This window comes from Melanotaenia boesemani, chromosome 1 (assembly GCF_017639745.1).
Source record: "Melanotaenia boesemani isolate fMelBoe1 chromosome 1, fMelBoe1.pri, whole genome shotgun sequence".
In the NCBI taxonomy this organism is placed as follows: domain Eukaryota; kingdom Metazoa; phylum Chordata; class Actinopteri; order Atheriniformes; family Melanotaeniidae; genus Melanotaenia; species Melanotaenia boesemani.
This window is the reverse complement of record NC_055682.1, coordinates 12,772,303-12,796,336: the sequence shown is the minus strand read 5'-3', so window position 1 is coordinate 12,796,336 and position 24,034 is coordinate 12,772,303. Positions and strand designations below refer to the sequence as shown.

The 24,034-nt window shown below is 39.9% G+C and overlaps 3 protein-coding genes across 5 annotated transcripts; 2 read left to right on the top strand and 1 right to left on the bottom strand.

Moving 5' to 3' along the window:
- Nucleotides 1-586: 586 nt before the first annotated feature.
- LOC121644133 (NAD(P) transhydrogenase, mitochondrial-like) lies at nt 587-15,659 on the bottom strand. 2 transcript variants are annotated; one of them, XM_041991871.1, is made up of 22 exons: nt 15,536-15,659; nt 14,754-14,910; nt 13,667-13,896; nt 13,382-13,581; nt 13,185-13,272; nt 12,963-13,051; nt 12,673-12,860; nt 10,898-11,031; nt 10,571-10,762; nt 9,925-10,075; nt 9,118-9,279; nt 8,908-9,018; nt 8,672-8,817; nt 7,649-7,844; nt 6,695-6,928; nt 6,000-6,160; nt 5,098-5,277; nt 4,850-5,009; nt 1,880-1,961; nt 1,602-1,720; nt 1,157-1,272; nt 587-1,065 (listed from the first exon to the last, which is right to left on the bottom strand). In XM_041991871.1, the coding sequence occupies exons 2-22, from the start codon at nt 14,881-14,883 to the stop codon at nt 919-921; spliced, it is 3,216 nt and encodes a 1,071-aa protein (XP_041847805.1). In that variant the 5' UTR covers nt 14,884-14,910; nt 15,536-15,659; the 3' UTR covers nt 587-918. The 2 variants fall into 2 exon arrangements, with proteins under 2 accessions (XP_041847805.1, XP_041847814.1); XM_041991880.1 differs by lacking the exon at nt 15,536-15,659 and having other exon boundaries at nt 14,754-15,099.
- Nucleotides 15,660-16,355: 696 nt separating this feature from the next.
- Nucleotides 16,356-21,701, top strand: spata5l1 (spermatogenesis associated 5-like 1). Of its 2 annotated transcripts, XM_041992114.1 has the most exons (10): nt 16,356-17,268; nt 17,372-17,557; nt 17,763-18,047; nt 18,170-18,355; nt 19,408-19,566; nt 20,390-20,599; nt 20,687-20,914; nt 20,993-21,127; nt 21,276-21,401; nt 21,495-21,701. In XM_041992114.1, the coding sequence occupies exons 1-10, from the start codon at nt 16,675-16,677 to the stop codon at nt 21,630-21,632; spliced, it is 2,247 nt and encodes a 748-aa protein (XP_041848048.1). In that variant the 5' UTR covers nt 16,356-16,674; the 3' UTR covers nt 21,633-21,701. The 2 variants fall into 2 exon arrangements, with proteins under 2 accessions (XP_041848048.1, XP_041848056.1); XM_041992122.1 differs by lacking the exon at nt 17,372-17,557.
- Nucleotides 21,702-21,791: 90 nt separating this feature from the next.
- Nucleotides 21,792-23,263, top strand: c1h15orf48 (chromosome 1 C15orf48 homolog). Its single transcript, XM_041992134.1, has 4 exons — nt 21,792-22,139; nt 22,235-22,323; nt 22,427-22,487; nt 22,752-23,263. Exons 1-4 carry the CDS (start codon nt 22,101-22,103, stop codon nt 22,818-22,820), a joined length of 258 nt encoding a protein of 85 aa, XP_041848068.1. The 5' UTR covers nt 21,792-22,100; the 3' UTR covers nt 22,821-23,263.
- The last annotated feature ends 771 nt before the right edge of the window (nt 23,264-24,034 follow it).

Sequence of the window (24,034 nt, the reverse complement as noted above, 5' to 3'; positions counted from 1 at the left end):
CTAGATTTAAAAAAGGACCAAACACACAAGGAGAAAGTATAAAACCAGACTTGACACACATTAAGATGGAAAAGTCTACAAAAACTTGAAGACCTATAAATTCAACAACTGAAGAAGAAGAAAAAAGTAACATCTGCAAAGATCTTAACAACTTTGTTGCTGTTATTTGCTCATGTATCCCCTGCTAGAAAAAGACACCACAACGAGAACCTCTCCTATTAAAAAAAAAAAATTTCTGTACATTTAAAATTGCAAATGAAAGAAAAGGCACCTGGATTTTTTCCACTACTGGAAAAATATTCTGTGGAAGTTAAACCTTATGTAAAAAATGTAGAACGTTATCTTTGGAAGGAGAAAGATGCTGCACAATAACACCAAAACCCATGAAGCAGTGAGGAGCGAACATTGTGGTATTGTGCTGCTTTGCTACCCACAGGGCCAGAACTAAAAAATACCACAGAAATTGTACAGGATGTAAACATAGAAGTCCTTGATCTGACGATCTTGTTTGTCTTAAATTGCAACTTGGATTAGTTACGATTACATTATAAAAAGGTTTCACAAATATTCTTGTATATGTATGGCAAGATTTTAGCAGGTGTTTTATTTTTGTTCTTGCAAACTAATACATTTAAACTCTAGATCATTTAAATCTTAAAGTGCAAAGAAATGGGCTTAAAGTACATTTAAATATTTTATTTACAAATTAATTCACATTTGTTCTTAAGTTGTACATGTCTCTAATTTTTCAGAAGGAAAAAAATATATATAATCTTGGGCAAACGGAACATTTAAATTAATTTCTTGCAGAGCCAATGAATTTCCAAAAATATAGATCCTTTGAGCCAAAGATGGAAATACAAGTTCTGTTAACTTAGTTTTGCTTTGTTTTTTTTCCATAAAAGCAATGAGTAATGACTAGTAGAAGACCTCTCTGATTTTAGCTTGAAGGCTGTCGCAGGTCTTCTTGGCATCTCCCAGTAACATGGATGTGTTGGGTTTGTAGAAAATGGGGTTATCTACTGCAGCGTATCCCACACCCAAGGTACGCTTCATCACGATCACCTGCGACACAGAAAAGAAACAAAATGCTATTAATCCAGATACATTTGAATCATAAACATTTCATGAAGTTGTAAAATAATGCTAGAGGAACCTGTTTGGACTTCCACACTTCCAGGACTGGCATGCCAGCAATAATAGAGTTGGGATCTTCTTGTGCTGCAGAATTTACTGTGTCGTTCGCTCCGATGACCAGTGTCAAGTCTGTCTCTGTAGGTAAAAAACATTTACACATTCATACACAAGACAGATGAACGAACTAACCCAGCACCACACCCATCTCCCTCTGTAATAAACAGAACCATGTGTCCCAAACAGAACACTGGTTGCTAAGAAAACAACTTCTGTCCAAGTAACATGGCAAGTCTAAATATTCACACACGCTCGCACGATTGCTCCAAGTGTAGATGAGATGTGGACGTGTTTAATACACAAGAATTGATATAGTAATTCTATCTGGCACTGTCCTGCCAAAGTGATAACCATGTCACAATAAATAAAACAGTTCTTTGTAGAATTTATTTTAAAAAGAAGTTTGCCTGGGAAGTCATCGTTGATCTCATCCATCTCCAGAACAACATCATAGGGAACACCAGCTTCAGCCAGGAGAACGTTCAGCTGGCCTGGCATACGACCAGCCACGGGGTGGATACCAAACCTGCCAGAGAAGATCAAAACCAGCGGGCACTAAAAAATCACTGCTTGTTAATCACTGGTGCCAGTTGCTGCTGTTGTTGCAGAAATTAAGATGCACGTGTCTGTTCTTAAATAAGTTTATATAAATTGTAAAAGGCATAGAAACAGAAGGGTCACTCACCTGACAGCCTTGCCCTGTTCCCTCAACATCTTCACCATGTCTGCAATTGGGTACTGGGCTTTGGCTGCACACAGACCCCAGCCTAAGCAGAAACACAGAAACATGCACCTTAAATAAGGTACGCTCAGCCAAAACACATACCAGCCATGTTTTGAGACCCTCACTCAGTTGTTACCCCTGCCAAGGCGGAGGTCATGTATTTGGCATTTGGCAGTGCTGGTTTGTCTGTTAGCAACATAACTCAAAACGTTATGGAAATCTGAAATGGAAATGGAATAAGGAAAACGTGTTTAGATTTTAGGGGTGATCTGGATCACCACCTCGATCCAGGAATTATTGTTAAAAGATTTTTTACTATAGGGAGATGAGGATAATTTTCCAATTAGAGCTTCTAACTAAAAACTAATGCCCACAATCATAGGCAAAAAAATAAATAACATTACTCAGCGCTTCTTATATGAGTATGCTATGCAACAGCAATTCATCCTCTAGATTTGTGCTTTTTCAAGCTGACTGTTATTGTCTATTGTTAAATAGAAAAACAGTGATCCAATAGGATAATGATAGCACCCATTTTTATTTTATCCTCATTACCCACAAGTCTCCCCTCTTTATTAGAATCATTGCAGCTCAATGATCTGGGTTACATTTTTATAAAGAACTTAACCACATGTATGGTGCATTTGGGTGCGTGCAAAGAACTGTTTTTGCCCGACTCCATAACCTCCGTTTAACCCTGGTGGACAGATACCTCACAGGGTTCAGCAATATCCCTCATCAAGCTTTTTGAAGTCAGTCACTCAGAACCCGTATCTTCATATTCCCCTGACACCTGGAGCCTTCTGTTTCCTCACTGCAGTGCTTTGTTGTTGTCTGTGCATGGAGAAGTCTTGGGTCTGGACTCAATAGCTCCTACGACTTTTCACTGTTTCTCAAATCAAAGCAGCATGTTAGACCACACAGCTGTCCTCGCGTTGGTCTGGAGCCATTGGAAAACAACTGCAGTCCCTGCATCCATGATACCCAGAGTGGTTCCTCTTGCTCAGACTGCTAAACAACTACTCAGCTGGAAGACAAATCTGTCTTTCTTTTTTTTAATAAATCAAGATGTGGCCATGATCTCAGTCATCATTTTTCACAGTTTGTAGACAGATGATTTTAGGATTATTTGTGAGCACACTACCCCCTCTTGTGGTTCCCTATGCTACACCGTCCTCAGTTTAATTAATCGCTACCATCAGAGCATTACCAAAGGATGTCAGCTTTTCCATTACTGCTGTTTTGATGCACATTTTGGCAGAGAAATCAGGCTTAACCTTTTGTCAGGTGAAGTTAATCAAATAAGAGGCTCAACTCAACCCGACAGTCTGAAAAGGTACAGCTGGAGTGCAGAGGAGGGCCCAGTGATGAGATAATCTGATGTTACAGCTGTGTCCCACCTTCCTCTCTTATGTCAGAGCAAATTTCTATGTTGTGTCTCTCAAAGGCTAGTTAGCTAGAAAGCCTGTGTTGGGAAATTTTTACTGGCCAAAATTTTACTAACATATTTGTCACTGGAACAACACATCTCCAAGGATACATGAATGATATTTATATATTTTTTCTTGATCTGCTAGAACAGCTCCTCAACATGCTCTGTTGAAGATGCCATTTTTCTTTCTAATGCAGACTGACTTGTATTTTAACTGTACATGAATAGAACCACATCCATGTCCCAGTTCCAACTAGTCTGCACATGCAGATGTTGAAACCCTAAATTGATCTTCACTGACTTTACCTGCATAACATAAATGGAGCTAACGCTTAAAAAATCTTAAAAAATGATGAAGCTCTTTGTGGCTCCAGAAGATGCCACATGAAATTAGATTTCTTATTTCTTTAAGGGATATAATTTGAGTCAGTATCAATTAAGATTTAGGATTTAAAGTTTGAAAAGAAAAAATGTTTTGAGATCATCAGACCTCTGCCCTCAATCTATGTTTAAGGCTCAAGCCAAACTAACATAACAAACTCAAGTGAAGTCAATTTGAATTGCAGGAATTTGAATGAATACATTAAATAAATCCAAAAAGGATCTAAGCTCAGCTGTGACCCTTTTGCTATTTTCCATTATGGTTGTTTGACAGTGTTAAGATGCTTTGAAGCCAACAGACAAATTCAAATGTTGCGTTGGATTGCAGTCAACCTGGTTCTTCAGCCTCTCTGTGAAGCCAGCTGTGTAGTCAAATTCATATGTGGTTTTTCTCTGGAGCATGTATTTGATGACTGATTTTCAGGCTTAAAAGTGTTTTGGTCATTTTTGCATTGCTATATTGTGTCTATATGTGATTTCTGGGGTGTTTTATTGTCACTAATCTATTAAATGTAGAGTAGTGCATGGCACTATGCATGAAAAATTTTGCACTGGTTGAAACAAGTCAAATATGGATGGTTTCAAAGATTATTTACTTTTACTTTTTTAAAGAGTTTCTCCAACAAAAAAATAAAAAGGGTATATCCATTTGTATTTCTTAAAACTTTCCATGATGTTTTTTTTAAATCCTGCCAATGCAAAAAATGTACATGTTTGAAATAAGTAATTTCCCCTCTTCTGTGTGGAAGAGGTAGAGATGTCAAAACAAAGCTGAGTGTGATGTGCCAGATGTGTGATGACAGTTCTCATGGTTCACTATTGGGGCATGGATTTGTGCCTCTTTTTAGTATTAATTAAAACAAGTTGTAAAATTGTATTAGTGGGTGGTATTTAGCTCAACTAGTGAAGCAGCCACATGTATGTCATGTTTTTGTCATGTACAGGGTAGATTTAGTGGAATGACTATTTATATGTTTTGAAATGAAAATTATGTTTGTGTCAACTGATTTCTGTCTGTTTTTACGCATTGGACAAAACTGACCCGAGGATGTCAAAGTTTCCTATAAATGCCCAGCAGATCCTGCTTATGTATGTCATGGTGCTTATGTCGTCTGTACCTGGTGTAATGATGATGCTGTTGGCCTCTTTAATTATGTCAATGGTCTGTTCCACATTGACCTCGGTGTGAGTGCCAACAATCTCCATGGGCTTACCGCCCGCTGTGGAGGTGGTGCCATATCCACCCAGGATCACATTGGGCAGTGAGCGGTTCATAGCCTTAGAGAAGGAGAAGAATTTATCCCAGATAACTCATTAATTCATCATCTTAATTCATGCACATTGTAGTAAATGTACAACTACTCACCACACACATGATGTATGAAAGGATGGCACCAGAGGAGCCAATGAGGGCTCCTACAATAGTCATGAGATTATTGTTCAACAAGAAGCCTTCAGCACAGAGAGCCCATCCTGAGTAGCTGTTTAACACAGTGATGACCACAGGCATGTCAGCACCGCCTATGGCTGCTGTCAGTGTTACACCCTGGGAGATGAAGTAAAAGTTGGACCAACATCTGATCCACACAATTCACTTTAAAATAGCTTCTTTTTTTTTAACCGGACGCAGTGATATTTATTAAATTCTTACCTGGAGTTTTAAAATGTTTACTATTGTTAGGAAAATGTATATTATAACCAGTTTCATATGCATTTGTATTCATATTAATGCTCTGATTTATTAATGCTAAGGTTAAGTTTATACCTGGAATGCACCGCAGACAGATTTCAGGTGTTATCAGATTTGAGTGAAAGTTAGTTTAGATAACTTTGAACTGTTTTCATGCATGCATGAACAAGGATTGGCTAAGAAGTGTGGGCATGGGAGGGTTTTGGATAGATCAAAACACTTGTGGAGGAGGAATGAAAAGTAAACAACTTCTGCAGACTCTTGTACTCTGTTGAACCTGTTTTCCTGCTGGCAGCATAAATTACAAAGACAACTGGAGCTTTATGGATTTATTTCTTACCGATGGTTTTATAAAGAATTTCCATGACACTATCTAACACAATAAAATAACTCAGTCAGTGATATTTACTTACTGAGTGAGTAAGAGTCAGTGTCAGAAGTTTCTCCAGATAAAACATATGATTTAATTACGGTTTAGCATATTTCTTAACTGAAAGCGGCTGCACATAATAAGACCAATTACTTTGAAAATGTTTTGGCTTCATCCGCTAGCGTCTAATTCAATAACTGAAACTCACCATAACAGTGGAAAGCCCAGACACTCCCAGCAGACACCCCATGCCGGTACCATAGCTGGAACTGAGCATAAAGGGCACCATGCCTCCCACGGATGCCGCCATCAGACCGGCGTTTAACATGTGTCGACCAGGCAACAGTAGGGGGGCTGAGTCTAGGATGCCTACACACAAAAACAATTTCAAAAAGGGCAGAAGTTATTGTCACTCATTTGTAGGGATAAAGGGACATAATTGAAAACATAAAACAAGTAAGTGCACTTTTCTCTTAATCAGTGTCGAATATCTTTGAACCCCCCCAGACTTCTCTGTGGAGGCCTCTAATTCAATCTGACTGTGGGAGAGTCTGCCGTATCCACAAATCAGCCAGCAACTCCTCCATCAACCACAGCCATGCAGCCACTGCCCTGCCCTACACTACACATAACAAATTATCAGAGAGCTTCTCATGTGTTCCTCTTGATCAGTAGCTCTGCAATGTAAAAAGGCTGCTGACATGTGCACACAAAGCCCCAGTTTAGGCCTGGATTTAACAGAAGATCTTTGGCTTTAACTAGATGAAAGGGACAATCAGGACATGAGAACATAAAGCTGAGTGTGTTTATGTAGATATTTGTGTTTGTTAAAAGACAGTCGGAATGTATCACATGCGCTTGGACTCTGTAGATGCTACAAACATTTTCACTTTCAGCCTTTACCTTGAAGCTTTCCATAGGCCACCAGAGAGCCACTAAAGGTGACCCCTCCGATGTAGGTGCCCAGATAGGCCACTGTCTTGAGCACACCTGCAGCTGGGTGAGTGTCAAGGTGAGGGTACTCAATCATGAATTCGGCAACACAGGTAAGAACAGCTGCCAGTCCTACAAGACTGTGGAAGGCCGCTACCAGCTGCGGCAAGTCTGTGATTTCAATCTTCTTGGCAATGGTGAGACCTGCAGGCGAGACACAAAGATCAGCCCAAAGAAAGGCGGGGGTTCAGTGAATTACTGCATATGGCAAACTCAAACACTGGAACCAAACTTCTCATGCACACTGGCCAACCGCAAAAATCATTTGAGAGACAAAAACTTAAGAGCTAATGGTTGTAAGGCAAACACCTGTTTTCTCTTACGGGGCTTGATCTTTAAAGCAAATATAATGAGCTCTTAGGTAAGTACTTAATTGTGTTTTCTCAAACACATTGGGAAACTAACGCTGAGTAAACCCCATGCACTTCTGCCTGAGTGTATATGCACGTTGATTACAGCATCATTTATCATCCTGCTTCTTAAATTAGGATGATTGATGTTTTGTTATGAATTAGCAAAAGAAATAACTACCCCGAAAGACTGGAGCAGGCACATGCACAGTTATTAAGATATAACTCATTCGTGATGGTCTTGTAATTTTCTAAACAAACTGTTAGACTTCAAAGGAGCAATGCACAAGTTTAATTTAGTTTCTTTTTAAAGGAAAATTGAGCCTGAGAGGTTAGAAGTCACCGTCACATAATAACACTTCTAAGGGCTTTAGATGGTGGACAACAATCCTAAATCCTGCTCGAAAACTAAATAAACCAGTACTGAAATTAATAATAGTCAGTGCCCAACAAGGTCTCTTGCAGAACAACACTTTCCTGTCTTTTAGCTAGAACAGGTCATGGAGCCACCTACCCAGGGTTCCCCCAGTGGCCATGGCCAGAGACATCTGAGACAACAGCTCAGGTGAGGGTTTGAGGGCACCGATGGTGGCAGCAAGGCCTCCCGCCACTCCCATCATGCCCAGAGCGTTCCCCAGACGAGAAGTGCCCTGAGCAGAGAGGCCTGCCAGGGCCCCGACACAGCACAAGCCCGAGCCCAAATAAATCATCTAAGGTTTTCAAAAAGATCAACAAGTCAGTGCTAATTTAATTATTTAAGTATTTCTTAAGACAATCTGGTTAAATTTCATTGACTGATATGTTAATGTTATCTCAGAGTCTTTGTGTTAATAAAAATGAACAAACTTTTTTTTAATTAAAAACATTCATTGTGTAAGACGTGGTGACCTATAACTGCACAAAATAAACGGGACTGAATATACCTGCTTACCCCCAAGTAAAGATAGGTGCAAAAAAAAAGTATAAAGGCTGGCTTCATAACTGATGTTAGGTTAGAACAATGTGGTGGAGGCCTGAGGAGCTGCTCCTTTCTGATTACAAACAGCTTCTTTTAAAGATCATGAAAACAATTACCTTTATGTGATTCCACTCTAATGGTAATATGCATAATGACACTGGAAATTTGAGGAGGCCAGATTACGGATTTTCATGGGTTTATTATTCTGTTTTGGGGTTTGCTGCAGTAAGTTTGCCTGTCTTATTTCTTTAAAAAAGGAAAGAAAAAAGGGCTTCTTTTAACATATGCATGCAACACCTCATGTCACCTTGTCTGAAACATTTATTTTTGGCTCCTGTGTCTGTAAGTTTCTGAGCAGTTTATGAGTTTTCATGGAAAAAGTACCTCCCTTTGTGGACTAAAGTTGCACAACATTGAAAGGAGGGAGGAAAAACAATGAGTTCAATAAGGTAAAAAAAAAAAAACTAGAAATGAATCTAATTTCAAAAACAAGTTTTTTTAAATATATTAAAATACAATTTATTATATTATTAATGGGAACAAATGTGAGAAAGATGTTTTGGCGAGTATTCCCAGCACCTGCTCAATGCTGTATCCAGCAGCCAGCGAGGCGCCGTATCCTCCAACAAAAGCTGCCCCCGGCAGTGCATATAGGTAATTATATTCTGGAGGGTCAGTGGGGCGCTTGAACATGTCCAGCATCCTCTGGGTGATCAGAAAACCACCTGCACATGCATAGAATTAAAAGAGAAGTAATGGCTTGGGTAGGCAATTAATCATACTTTCTACTCTTATTTTTGTGATGAGTGTCAGACCAGCAATGTTAATGGAGGAAACAAAGGCAGCAGCCAGAGCGAGACTCTCAGGCAGGCTGGAAGGTGTTAGACCTCCACCCATCAGCACCAAACCTCCCACTGCAGTCAGACCTGAGAGAAGCAACAGAAAAGAAATAGAAATAAAATAGCAAATAACTATTTGTATCAGGCTCCTAGCTGTCGTCATTTTGCTGTATACCATCTCCTGACCTGAGATGGCGTTAGTGACGGACATGAGAGGCGAGTGCAGAGCAGGAGTCACGCCCCACACAGTGTGGTATCCCACAATCCCGGCCAAACCGAAGGTTGTGACCATTTGAGTGAAAGCTGCGTTTGGGGAGATGATCCCCAGAGCCAGACACGTGGACACACCTGCAGGGAGGGGGCACAGCAGAGACGTGTTGCTGTTATGCTTGTATGCTGGTCTACAGTTCCTGTTCTACTCCTGTACTGAGCAAAAATGTGAAGGTTTTTCTTTAGAAACTCAAACTAGATGCAATGACAACAGAGTAATCTTTCAACATGATGTACAGCACTAAGGTAATAATTCACTTTAAAATGAAGTGCACTATATTTCACAGAAGAACAACTGAGCAATCAGATTGATTAGATCAATTAATCTGCAAACACCTGTATTTTTACATTTGAAAAAAAAATCACCTGATTAATAAAGGGATATTGCTTTTGTCTAACCTAAAACATTTCCAGTCTGCATGCTGTAAACTATGAACCATCAGTCCTACTTCACATCTGAAAACCACAAACCACATTTTGACATTTCAAACTTAAAATCTATTTAAAAAATTACCTTATAATCTGAATCATTAAACATTTTTTAGCTTTGTTTGGAACTGTGTTAATACAATTTGCATTACATTTGTTACACAACATTGCATTGCAGCTAAGTCATTTGCATAAAACTAGAACAAAACATAATGCAAATATCACTGGATGCCATACACTGCAACATGTCTACGTCTGAATATTTCTGCATGCATCTGTCTCCTCTCATCTGACCTGCAGTGTAGACACCGGCAGAGGTCATGGTACGGTTGAAGGGGGAAACCGTTGCAGCTTTTTCAGCCTCCAACTCTGCAACAGTTTTCTGTTTCACTGGGACAGGGGGGGCTGTTTTAGGGAGGGGAGATGGGAACATGTTCTTGCCTTCCTAGACATGCCAGAAAACACACAAAAGAACCAGAGTGAAAACACGGAGGAAGTCCTCAAAGTTTTTGCGTGAGAAACTTTAGAGTTTTCTACAGTGGAAGATCTCAACTGGATGGTGGGATCACTCGAAATACAAACTCAAGGACTCCACAGGAGATTACACTGAATAAACAGCAATCATGAACTAGTTAGCAGTGGTTTTGAAAAATAAATTATCTTTTAAGGGGGTTAAAAAATGCTTATTTTAAGTAGGGGTAAAGTGATATGTCCTGTTGAGGTTGCATGCTTTCACTGTCATAAACAATGTGTCAAGGCCTAAATTCCTGGAAAAGTATATTTTGAAACGTTCATAACATTCTTGCTAGGGCATTCTGGTTCTTTGGTACTCTTTTGGTCCAGTATCTTAGCTTATGAGGATCTGATAGCTCATGCACAGAGAAGGATGCCAGCAGAGAAAAGGGATTCCAGTAGACATTTACAACAGATAAAAACCAACCTTCATAACAAGAGTACCACGGATGACATGGTCAATTGTTCCATAGTCGAACTCTTCAGTGGGCACAAAGTGGAAGTATTCCTTGTCTGGGCTAATGCCCTTCAGCAGTTTCAGGATGTTGTTTGAATACAGAGTACTGGCCTGGGTGGCCATGCGGCTGGGAAGATCTGTGTAGCCGATGTGTGTTACTCCCTAGTCAATTAAAAAAGAAAGAGAAAAGTACATCTGTGAATTTTCCACAGTGGTAAATGGATCAGACACACTTCATTTTAAGCATTGAGAATTTCTTTCATTTTTCTCTTTCATGAAAGCAAGCAGAAATCTCACCTTGTGAACATACAGGTCTCCAGGCTTGGTGGTTTCAATGTTGCCCCCAGCCTCTGCGGCCAGATCCACCACCACGGAGCCGTCCTTCATAGACTCCACAAACTCCTTCTTTATCAAAATGGGTGCCCTCCTTCCTGCATGGGAAACAGGGCCACAGACAGACAAGTGAGATGAATCAGATTCACTTAATTAAAAGGAAATAAAACTAAATCAAAGATCAAAGGTGGGATGATGTTGATTGCAATGCAAATTACAAGAAAGGGAAAACAAAAGTCAGTAATTCTCACATTTACTTTAAGTTTTATTTCAGTGCAGACAGTTTTAACCCAAGGCATTTTATGTTTTGTCTCTTTAATTTAATCTAATTTGTTGTTATACATTCATCCTGCATTTAAAGTTTTCAACACATTCTAGAAAAAAGTTAAGGATGTGGGCAAAGAGCTCAGATGGGCTGAGGTTCTACAGTCTGGTAACAAATGTGTGAGAAAAAAAGGCCAGCATACCCTCTGAATATTGTGAAAGGAACAGAAACATTAAGAAATGCTAAGATATTTATTGTCCCAACTCTGAAATGAAGCTGAAACTAAACTTATCTTAGTTTCAAAGTGTCTACAATATATATATATAATATATATATAAAAATCATGGTACTTACTTACTTGTTTTCTTTTTATTAGCCTTTCACACATACTAAGTCTTACAGATTTAGAATGGTTTGATGTAAAAAAAAAAAAAAAATAACTGCACTGATTTTTGGGCTTAAAGTGTGCAGAAAACATTCAGATAAGCAAACAAAAAAATATCAAGGTATTATCAGAGTTACTTAATGCAACTTTCATGTTTTGAAGAGTATGGCATTTTGGCTTTTTGAGAGCCAAAGTGAAAATGAAAACCCATGGAGACACATGCTCACGCAGTATAAACTTGTTGACCACAACTGGTTAAACATGGCATCAAAGTCCATTATTGCTTAATTTTCTAAATAAAAAAAAATGCTATATTAAAAAAAGAATTAAAACTAGCAACTGAGATTGTGTAAAGTGAGAGCAGAAGTGTGGTGTAAGTAATATAGAGATTATGCCCCCTGGTGTTCAACAAAAAGAGACTTTTTGAGGGATGTGTGGAAATGTAACTGTTGTAATGAAAGAGAGGCTTCTTTTACATTTTTATGGAAGATGAAGATTTAACATCACCACACCATAGGAGGACTAATTATGCCTGGCAAGAAGTATGTGAAGAAGTTGGGCTGCCAAGTGTGCAGAAACTGATTTATGCATCCACTCTGCATTACACAGCAAGTAACTTGTTAGTTTAACATTTATGTTAGATGAATATGGCTGTGAACTTTTAACTTTTAGTCTGACTCCAACAAGAAAAAAAACAAAAGCCAGAATTTTTTTCACCCAACTCATTTTTTCCAACTTCCTGGCACGCAATGAGGCGTCTCTGCAGAGTTTACTGCAGAGGTGGAAATTTCTCAGCACAGGCCGGAGTTTTGCACACATATTGGAGATTTGAACAGAAACAAATAGACCTTGGATTGTCTTTTGTACATAAAGAAAACTAGATGGAAAAAAGACAAAAGATCAGTATGTTAGACTTTAACTGCCTCCTATTTAAGGAGAGACAAAGCAACATCAGCTCTTAAAGTTTTGGTAACATTAGATTTCTGCCCATCTGACCTGTCAGTTTCTCAATTTTAGATTTTTTTTTAGCTAAAACAAAAGTAAGTTTGAAGTCTAAGAAAGTGAAAGTCATCAGAGAGCACGACTGACCTGGAATCAGGGCAGTACTGATGACAATGTCGACCTCTTTACACTGCTTGGCGAAAAGAGCCATCTCGGCTTCGATAAAATCCTTTGACATCTCTTTGGCATAACCTCCAACCCCCTCGCCAGACTCTTTGATGTCTACTTCCAGAGGCTCTGCCCCAAAAGACTTGAACTGCTCCAGAGCCGCTGGCCTGACAGGCGAAAAGCAGTCAGCTTATCGTCAAAACCCGTGAACTATCAACACCAAGTCTGCAGTCTGGGACATAAGGTGTTTTTTTCTTTTCATCTTATACCTGGTGTCAAATCCTCTAACTATGGCTCCCATTGACTTGGCTGCCCCTGCTGCTGCTAAGCCAGCCACTCCACCTCCGATAACCAGAACCTGTGTGCAACAATAAAATCAATGAGTACTAGAATGAGACTCAGTCCATGTAACATATTGTATTTGTGGGAAAAGGCCATTGAGGGCAGACATAAATCACCCTTGCAGACTTGCTTTTTATGAAGCAGGTTACCTTAGCTGGAGGGACTTTTCCTGCTGCTGTGATCTGACCAGTGAAGAACCTGCCAAAGTGGTTAGCAGCCAGAACCACAGCTTTGTACCTACAATACAAAAATCCAAGTCACATTTGCTAAAACAAAACAATCCTAAACCGCTGCAAGCTTAGAAATTTATCTTAATTTATGTTTATCTGTCTGTATTTCTCTTTACCCAGCAATGTTAGCCATGGAGCTGAGTGCATCATAGCCCTGTGCGATGGTCACTCTGGGCACCTGGTCCATGGCCAACACAGTGCTCTGCCTCTCCGACAGCTTCGTCATCAGATCTTGGTTCTGTGCTGGATAGATGAAGCTCACCAACGTAGACTTTTGCTTCAGGAGATCTGCCTCGCTCAAACTGGGGGCTCTTACCTAAATCCAACAAAAGTATGTTATAAATAAGTTTACTTAAATTGTACAATGATGATGAAATTAGTAAACAAATGATCTGTACGACCTTGAGGACCAAATCTGAGCCAAAAGCTCCCTTGACGTCAGTGATGATGGCTCCTGCATCTCTGTACTGCTGGTCGGAGAACTTAGATTCCTCTCCAGCTCCGCTCTCCACCTGCACCTTGAAGCCCTGTTTGACCAGCGCCTGAACCCCAGCGGGCGACAACGCCACACGACGTTCGTTCTGGACAGTCTCCCTAGGAACACCAACCACCAAGTCCTTGTAGGGCACACCTGAACATACAAACCAGCTGATAGTTGACCCTGCAAATCATAAGCTCCTCTCTTAAGAACATGGACATTTTCACATTCATTTTAACATATTAAATTTAAATTAATGGTAACTCTTGTAGGCTTTCTTACAACACAGGAAAACGTGTGTGGAACTGAGTCTGCGTCGGTTGGAGCTGCATCAGGTTGCACATTTTTCTCCATACATGGCATGATGACCTCGCCACCATGGTGACATAATTAGCAGGTGATTGGAGCTGAGCCACCACACACAGAGAGAGGCCTGCACGTCTAGAGACACACTCAAAATTCAGACCTAAAAGCTCTCCATAACTCATAAAACTCTCACAAACACTCTGCGGCATGTGCCCTGTGAACTGACTGCATAAACAGACATCTGTCAACAGAATCGACCAGACGACTGTTAAGATTTGGCATGTCACCTTTAACTGACCTCTCATATGTTCTTATGTGTTAGCAGCATTTACAGGTCAGCAAATGGAGACATAGTCTCGTTCACATCAGCTTTTCCTATTTTGGGAATATCTCAAGAAACCTGCAGCAAGCATGTCAAGGTTTGTGAAGTTTTCCATTCGGCTGGGCCAAAACGAAAGTGTCCTTAAATGAACTGTTAGGCTCTAATTTCTTAACTTGGACAAGGAGGAAATCCGAAAACAGAAAGAAAGCATGCTAACCCAGTCATAAATGCTGTGGGCTTAAGCAGAAAGATTTTATAACAGCTGTGCACATTATATATATATATATATATATATATGTATATATATATATGTATGTATGTATGTATGTATGTATGTGTGTGTGTGTGTGTGTGTGTGTGTGTATATATATACACATTTTACCTCTTGAAGCCTTTTGGTCCCATAATACAGGGAAAGTTCTGAAATGCCTCCTCCCTGGTATTTTCTGATGAATTCTTCTATGGGACAAAAAGAGACAGGAGCTGGAGATGTGGCGCAGGAGGGTCGACATGGCCCCGAGACTGCCTCTGGGTCTTGACTGTGAAAACCAACAAGAAGAGATCGATGAGATGTTAACACTTCTTCTCCATCTGCTGTCAGATAACACAGAACATGTTGATCCTCTCGAGTTGGTCTTTTAATTCCTCTGGTCCCCCAGTCGAGCTGTCTAGCTGCAAGGCCTACAGATAGCAGAGTGACATTTCAGCTCTACAGGACACAACACACACACCCATAAGGCCCTGGGTTGATTACACACTACGGGCTTGTTCGCGAGATCTGGAATTATGACGGCACAGAGGGAAACTGTGCCAAGTCTGGTCTGGTTGCTTTGAATTGGTGGCAAAGGACTCAGTGCTCAGATGACATGTTGGGCTAAAGGAGACAACTCGTAGCAAAAAGACATAGCTTCTTTAACAAACAAATCTGGGAAAGATGGTTCATGGAGTGGTCTTCAACAAGAACAACAACAACAACAAAAAATTAAAACACACAATGTGCTGAATAACAATATATTACTGCAGAAACTTGAGGTGTTTGAAGTCAGACCAGTTTTTCCATTCATTCACTCAATCACTGAACCCCACTGTCTGTCCTTCATTCTCCACTAATTTTTCTATTGCAGATTATAAACTGCTTAATGGTGTGATTAATATTAGACTTGCCTTTTAGATTCTCAGAAAAAGCAGGTTAATGGCTTAGCTTCCCCTCAGCAGCAGGGTCACCTGTGAAACGTCCAACCAAAAACAACTATGTCTGCTCACAGACAGACGACCTTCCAATTGGATATCACTGCTGCTCTATTTTTGTATATATAGCTAACCACGTGACCTCCCCCATGGCTATCCACGAAGCAGATAAACTCCTTGTTTATCTACCTGCGAATTAAAGGCTGGATTAACAAATCAGAAGCCAAGAATACAACTCACTACTTTTTTCTTCATATTTTTAAAGGACAGATACGCATTAAAAATGTTACTATAGTATCTCACTTTTTTCATTAAACAGATTTAAAACAAAATAAAAATTGAAATGAGCTTTAATTTTTAGACTCATTCATTTCCGCACTCACGGTGGCGCCAGAGAGTCAGGAAAAATATTTAACTTTGAAAGAAATGTTGGACGACAATAACTATTTCCTCACTTTCCATCTTTTGTTTTTGAGAGGCCGATTTGATCATATGTGCCTCAAACACTCCTGCTTAAAGCATTTATGAGGGTTCTTCTCAGTTTATTATTACAGCTATATTCATGTGTAAAAAAAATGGATAAAAAAATAAATGAATAAAATAGGGCAATATCAAATAAGACTACCACACATAGTGGGGACGTTTAATTTAATTTAATTTAATTTAATTTAATTTAATTTAATTTAATTTAATTCAATACATTTTATCATTCTGCTCTTAGCGATGGTGCTATCTGGAAACTTTTCGTTGTCTCACGCAGGAAACATTTTTGTTGGCCATCTTGTTTTCGACTGACGCCACATGAATTTCCAAACATTGGCCGTTTAGGTGCCGACATCAACGCTATAACTTGAGAATTTCCGCCACTGAATGGTGTCAGTCGTTATCTAGTATGTCAGTATATTGCATATTTTATCAACAGTAATGGTCGCAGCTAATTGATTTTTTGTTTGTTTTTATTTTTATTTTTTAGTTAATTATTTCTAAAAAAAAATGTGCTAGTAGCATATAGCCTAGCTAAACTTTTCGCTGCAGCTGAAGTTCTGGAGGTTCTTAGCTCCCCTTGTATCTCTCAGTTTTTGACTGCTAGTGTATCCGGACACGGTTGATGGGCAATGAAGCCCTTGAAGCTTCTTTTAGTGGATGCCTCAGACCAGGGCTCTCAGAGATGCAGACTAGGTCCGGGCTTGATGGCCACAATGGGTCTGAGGCTGGGCTCACCTCTACTGGTCTCTGTTCCCGGGGGAAGCTGTCTGTGCACCGCCTGGCCCCGACCTGACTTGGCAGAGGGCTTTCTACAGATGGATCTGAAATGTTTCACTCCCAGTCTAATCTCTCAGCTCCCCACCCACCTGGACCTGGACCCGGGCCAGCTCACACCTGTGACATGTCCCAAAGTGAAAGGTGTTAAAGTAACTGTGGTAGTCCAGAGTATTTACTTTAAGAAACATACACCCCCGTCTCTTGTTCACGAGCTTGTCAAAGACATGCTCAAGGGTGTATATGTTCATAAGGGGTTTGTGATAAACCTGGAGGATTTTGACATGGAGATCAAATATGTTGTTATTGATGGCATCAATCCAGATTCTATCAGTGCTGGATTTATCACCTCAAAAACTGGCATGGAGATAGCAGGCATCCAGACAGTACGGCATTACACAAGTCAGCTACAGGACCAGCACTCTGTGCAACTGGGAGGACTGGAGGAGGTCAGCTTAAACTCACTGTAATGACCTCACCGATATTAACCTGCAATGTTTATTTTAACTGTGTAACACCTTCGTTGGTCCCTTACTTTCTCATATATTGTAGGTGAGTACATCCCTGAGAGAGATGCTGCAGCTACCTTTGCTTTATCCAAACACCCTGAGCTCTCTTGGGGTATCCTGTCCCAGGGGTGTGCTCCTGGTGGGGCCTCCAGGAGTGGGCAAGACCCTGTTGGTCCACAGGGTGGTTAGGGAGGTGGGAGCCAGTCTGGTGGTTGTCAGAGGGCCTGAGGTACAAAATTTTCGTGATACCATTTCATGCATTCAATCCAGTTTACACACATTCAGTTCTTTTGCTCATCTCTTCTCCTCACGTCTTAATCCCTCCCATCAGAGATGTGATCATAGAGTGCACTATGTAGGTCTCTCTTTGGTGCACACTATGTATAGAGTGCAGATTTAGATAAAGGCTAAATAATCCTGAATTATAATTTCAGGTGGTAGGATCCCGGCCAGGTGAGAGCGAGGAGATGTTGCGGGCTGTGTTTGAGCGGGCTCGGTCTTCAGCAGAAGAGGGTCCATGTGTGCTGTTCTTGGATGAACTGGACTCGCTCTTTCCAAGGAGAACTGGCTCATCTGCTCCTGAGAACAGGCTGGTGGCTCAGCTTCTCACACTAATGGATGGGATGAATCAGTCAGATCGCTTCCTCATCGTTGGAGCCACCAACAGGCCAGACAGCTTAGACTCAGCACTGCGCAGGCCTGGAAGATTTGATAGAGAGGTACAGTGTAACGTGCCATCCAGTGTTTCTCATCCTTGTCTTTATGTAGATGCTTGATGCAGGTTTTTGATCAGTAAATTAATAAATAGACCTTTGAGACTCTGAGTATGCCTGTTCTTCAGGTCATCATCGGTGCGCCCACCATGCAGCAGAGGAAGGCCATATTGTCTGTTCTGTGTGAGAGAATGCCTGTGTGTCCCACTGTGGACATGGCAGAGCTTGCACGAAGAACTACCGGTTATGTAGGAGCAGACCTTAGCGCCCTGTGCAGGGAGGCTGCCATGCATGCTATACGGGAAAACACAAAGGTAAATACAGCAGCAGCTCACACCGAGGCTAATCCCTGACATTGAAACAGTTTCAGTGACGCATCATAGATGTAAATGTCAGATCAGATTGGATTGTAGTTTACAGGGCACAAATGTGTCTTGAGTTGTTGTTTAACCTTAGTATTTGTGTGGGAGTTGTGTTGTGCTGTACAAGTTCTTTATTAAGGGTTTATAATATGAAACAGGTCCAGCATATCATGTTTTTTTCTGGGTATCTGGCCTATCAATTCCAGACAACTGATATCTCTCTTAGTGCTATCACAGTGACAGTCAACTTTATGACTCAGCCCAGGTTGCCTAGCTGTTTTTTTTGCACATTCATATGAAAAAAAGGACTAATCTCAACCAATTACTTAAAGCTTCATATTTCTAGTAAAAATGTCAAACTATAACAATTAACTAATATGGGAGTTAGATTATTTATAACAGACTGAAAGCAACAGAGCTGTTGCAGTCAAAACAGTAAGGAATGCTACAAAAAAAAAAAGAAAAATAACCACGTGGACGCATAAGTTTGTATCAATGATACATCTTTACTAAACAAGTTGATCTAAAGATCTGTCTTATTCTATTAGATTCAACCCTGGCCTTATGGTGATATATTTGAATTAGCTTTTAAGAAACATAACTTACATGTGGATATGAACTTGTGTTTTTGGTCAGTGTTTTTTTTTTTTTCTGTTCCCGAGGCCGTGCAGTTATTCCCACTATAGAGTTGTTTGTTTTAAACAGATATCTGCCTGAACATCACAGCCATTCAATATTGATTTTTATTATTATTATTCTCAAAGCAGTACTCGAAGCAGCCAAACTTCCCCATCCTGTGTTTTGGAAAAAGGTTATTCTCACATCAAATTTGAAATAAGCATCTACTTTTCCAAAAAAAATAAAAAATCAGCATTTCAGCATTTTGTCTGTTTTTAAACATTACTTCTTTTTATATTGGTGGTATAAGATGATAGGCAACTTTTGTTTAAATAACACAAATTTATGAATATATTCTTGTGCTTTCTTGACATTTTTGTGTGCAGGGTTCAGGAGAGCAGGTGGTGAATTTGAAGCACTTCCAGGAAGCCTTAAAGTTGGTGCGCCCCTCCTGCCTGAGGAGCAGCTTGGGCAAGACAGAGCTCTCCCCTGTGCTTTGGGATCACATCGGAGGCCTGGATGAAATCAAAATCAAACTACAACAGGTAGCCAAAAGAAGAGCTGAAATGATGCATCAAAGTCGTCTGATATTATATTGTTTCATTTAAATTAAAGATAAATACAGACATAAAAAATGGGAAAGATAGTGATTTAAAGATGCAACTGGTGTTTCACATCAGTCTGGATAGGGTTATAGAGAGATAGATGGATAAAAGGAGGCCACAGCTTAGGTTTGCAAAGCCATATCTAAATAAACCAAATGACTTCTGGAGCAATCATCTTTGAATAAACTAAAAGGAAAGATGTCTGGCCAAAATGCACAGCCACCACATTTAGTGAAAACCATACACAACAAAACATCCCATATCAACTGTCAAGCTCAGTGGTGGATTTGGTTTTTGGTTTGTTCTGCAGCCACAGGATCTGGCCAAATTGGAGTCACAGAGTTCGGAGTAAATTCCTCTATAGGCCAAAGTAATCTTGAGTCAAATGTAAGAAAAACAGTTTTCTAACAACTCAATGATCCCAAGCACAGCAGCAAATCTATAATAGACTAGTCAAAGTCAAATTCTTCAGTCGGACCTTAAGAGAGCTGTGTATAAATAAAAGCCCACAAACCTCAATGAACTGAAACAATGATGTAATTAATATTCAGAAAACAATTATATCATTAATGGTGCTAAAGCTGGTTATAAAGATATTGGATTGTGGGATTTGGTCAAATGAGTTTACAGATTTACATATGATATATGGTTGTTCAGCTGAGGCTGTATTTAACTAATTCTTTGACTGTACAAGGACTGGATGACTTATTTTAAGATCTTTATTTCCCCTCCATCTGTCCTTCGTTGTGTCTTCACATCAAAGAGTATTGAGTGGCCAATGAGATATCCTGAGGCCTTTGTTCGTCTGGGACTGTGTCGGCCCCGTGGTGTGCTTCTCTACGGACCTCCAGGATGCGCAAAGACAACGCTCGTTAAAGCTGCAGCCACTTCCTCCCACTGTACCTTCCTGTCTGTGAGTGGAGCTGACCTCTACTCTCCCTTTGTTGGGGACTCAGAGAAGGCTTTAACGCAGGTACTTCCTGAAACATGCACACAGTAATGTTTGTACCTTCCTGTCTTTTACATCTATAACCCACTGCACCTGTGTGTGCCCACACAGCTGTTTCGCCAGGCCCGAGCCTGCGCTCCCTGCATCTTGTTCCTTGATGAGATTGACTCGCTAATCGGCTCGCGGTCGAACAGTCAGACACCTAACAGCGTGCAGACACGTCTACTGTCTGTGCTCTTGAATGAGATGGATGGGATTGGGCTGAAAACGCTGGAGAGGAGAGGACCAGAGAAGATCCTCCTAGCAGAGGGAGTACAGGAGGGTCACGCGCAGGAGGAGGTGGGAAGTTGTGCAAGTGAGCACAACACATCTGATCAGCATGAGGCCATATGTTAAGCTGTTTTTGCTCTTTTACAGTTGGACTGCCAGGAAGTATGTAACAAAGACGTGATGGTTGTAGCTGCCACAAACAGGCCTGACTGTTTAGACAGTGCCCTCCTCAGGCCTGGCAGGCTCGACCACATCATTTATGTCCCACCGCCTGATCAACAGGTAAATTATCTGAAAAAAGTGTTATGTATAGAATGTACAAGAAAACTGTAGGATTTCCAGGAGGGATTTAAAAGATAATAAATAATGCCATTTGCATCCATGTATCTTAGACTAAACTAACCTCATGCACATCATTTTGTGTGTCAAGGCTCGACTCGCCATCCTCAAGGTGTGCACAAAGTCTATGCCCATCGGTGTTGACGTATGTTTGGAGGAGCTGGCTGCAAACACTGAACTTTATTCTGGAGCTGACCTGGAAAATCTGTGTAAAGAGGTAAGCTAACTCAAAGGTTTTTATTTTCTTACATCGAGAGATAAAAGAACAATTTATAGAGGATAAATACCTGAAAATGTTTTTATTTTCCAGGCTGCTCTCTTGGCACTGCTGGATGAAAACATGGAGGCTTCAGCAATCGAACGCACACATTTCCTGCGTTCCCTCAGCAAAATGAGTCCTTCTCTCACCGCCCAGCAGATCCACACATACCAAACACCTCCTAGATGATTATGCATTGCTGTCTGTTACTTTATCATTATGCAAATTTAGACTTGAAATAAAAATCTGTGAAATTCATCTCCTGATTCCTTTACTTGTATTTATTTATTTATTTTTTCAACTTACTTTCAGTTTTGGATTCTGGCCACAGGAGGGTGCTACACAGCGAGAAAATGAATTTATCATCTTTAAATGGATGTGTTGACTTTCAGTAGTGCATTTTAGTGCAGGAAGCTGCATTTGTCTACGTGCCTTTCACCTCGTATGATCTCTCATCCAGGCTACATCAGCCTCGCAGGCACTGCGCAGCATTGCGTTAGTCTGGGGACTTCTCTGTAACAGGTGAGCAGTATCACAGCTGCCTGCTGAAGTTCTCATCTTTTATCCTGCAATTGGATGCTCAGGCCCCGTGGTGGGTGAATTCTTTAGAGGGAAACCAAGTTATTTTTGTCATCCGGTGTTTGAAATTTTTAAAAGATGGGTGGATTTTTCCAGATGTTGAGAAAGAGGAAGGAGGTAAGTTGTCTGAGTGTTCTTATTATTGTCTTGCAAAAATTGTTTTGTAGTATATGTGAGATGTCATAAAATATTTATGTATTTGTGTATTCCAGCTGATCCCCCTGATAGGATTCATGGCTTTTGCTGCAACTGGTGCCACCACTGCTTCTATCTACTTTCTGTTTACTAAACCTGATGTTATGTGAGTGTTGCTGGTTTGTTTTTTTTTCTGTTTTGTTTAAAAAAGGACTTTTTCTCTTTCTTAAAAATTACAACAATATAACATTTTAATTTACTGCTTGTAGTTTAAACAAGAGCAGAAACCCAGAACCATGGGAAAGAGTGGACCCAACAAAACCTCAAAAGGTAATTTCTAACTTTATTTAAACTGCTTAACAATGTTATGTTTGTATTTAAGATCATCGCCCCTTGAATTCATGCACAGTCATCTACCTAGCAACTACAATTTGCTGAGTCACTTCAGACGAATTATTTTTCGTTACACTTGTCAGCTGTGACGTGAAATTACATTTCTACACATATTGCCACAGCCTCCATGTAGATATTCATGTTAACACTTGAAAGTAGGCCAACTGAAGGCTCATTTTTATCCCTGCTTTTTTACTGCAGCTTGTCACCATCAATCAGCAGTGGAAACCTGTAGAGGAACTGGAGATGGTGAAGTCCCTTACCAAGTAAAAAAGAAAAAAAAGGAAGCAAAAAACAAAAGGTTGTTATTTTCTGTGAAGATCCAGACTTTGACTACATGCCTGCCCCCCATCAGTCTAACAGAATCCTTTTCGCACAAACTAGGATGCTTTGACACAGTGTGCGGAAATGCTTCTGCTCCACTGGTGGGGTTTCACCCTGCTCTGTAGTGGCAACACAAAGACGTCCATCCGCATCAACAGAACAATGTGTAATATGAACAAATGTAAATGTAAAAAAGAAAATAATCTAACTGGATAGCTTTATTTTTAGCGAATCAGTTGTGAATATTTTTTGACAGGCAGTGTGGTACCCATAGCAACCCAGATGTCCTGTGTGTTAATGTGAATGTTCAATAGTGCCTGAATATAAAAGACACAATGTCTATGAAATGTACTGTACATTGTCCAATAAATTATACTTCTTAACATTCAGCTTTTGTCATCAAACTGTTTTTGTTGTTTAATGCTGTGCTGGATTAAATCTCCAACAGGACCTTCATTAATTTTATCATGTAAATGCAGTCATGATTAAAGTTTCAGAAGCAGAATTCTCTTTATCGCCCAGTTTGGACTGGATTATACTGGGTGTTTTTTAGTTTGATCATTGTGAACAAACCCATTAAAATTACTGAAAATGGATAATTTTTATAGTTTGTGTAGTAAAGTAATAATGCAATGTTTCATAGATCAAACTTAGTTCTGGATTTGTTGTGTTGATGTGTGACATCACAGGACCAGCACAGATAAATGGAATTCAGTCACCATTATTTCATTGATTTATTTTTTAATCTACATCTGCTTTCCCTTTTATTACATTTCAGAGCATCTAGTGTCAAACCCTATTGTCCCAAAAGTGTCCAAATTTAGCTAATTAGTTTATTACAGGGAGCATGGGCATTAAGAACACATGCACAGTGCATGTGTTGAATATGCTCCCAAAAGCACTAAAACTATTAATCCACCTGAATCCCTTCTCATCCAGTTAAAAAAAAAGAAGAAAAATCAAAGGAATAAAGAGCATACATGTAAATCGATCCAATTAACAATGCATATATAGTGTATATATATGTATATATATATATAGTGTATATATATATGTATATATATATATATATATATATATATATATATATATATATATATATATATATATATATATGTACACATATGAGGAGTTGGTTTCAGACATGAAAATGGTGTTTT

Bases quoted from the DNA above. Each gene is read 5' to 3' on its own strand.
- spata5l1 (XM_041992114.1), top strand. From the start codon at position 16,675: ATGAAGCCCTTGAAGCTTCTTTTAGTGGATGCCTCAGACCAGGGCTCT. The intron at 18,048-18,169 runs GTACAGTGTAAC...CCTGTTCTTCAG, and splicing joins CTGGAAGATTTGATAGAGAG to GTCATCATCGGTGCGCCCAC. The intron at 20,600-20,686 runs GTACTTCCTGAA...GTGCCCACACAG, and splicing joins CAGAGAAGGCTTTAACGCAG to CTGTTTCGCCAGGCCCGAGC.
- LOC121644133 (XM_041991871.1), bottom strand. From the start codon at position 14,883: ATGTCGACCCTCCTGCGCCACATCTCCAGCTCCTGTCTCTTTTTGTCC. The intron at 11,032-12,672 runs GTCAGTCGTGCT...TTTCCCATGCAG, and splicing joins CAGTACTGCCCTGATTCCAG to GAAGGAGGGCACCCATTTTG. The intron at 5,010-5,097 runs GTGAGTAGTTGT...TCCTTCTCTAAG, and splicing joins TTTCATACATCATGTGTGTG to GCTATGAACCGCTCACTGCC.
- c1h15orf48 (XM_041992134.1), top strand. From the start codon at position 22,101: ATGGGTGGATTTTTCCAGATGTTGAGAAAGAGGAAGGAG. The intron at 22,140-22,234 runs GTAAGTTGTCTG...TGTGTATTCCAG, and splicing joins TGTTGAGAAAGAGGAAGGAG to CTGATCCCCCTGATAGGATT. The intron at 22,324-22,426 runs GTGAGTGTTGCT...TACTGCTTGTAG, and splicing joins TTTACTAAACCTGATGTTAT to TTTAAACAAGAGCAGAAACC.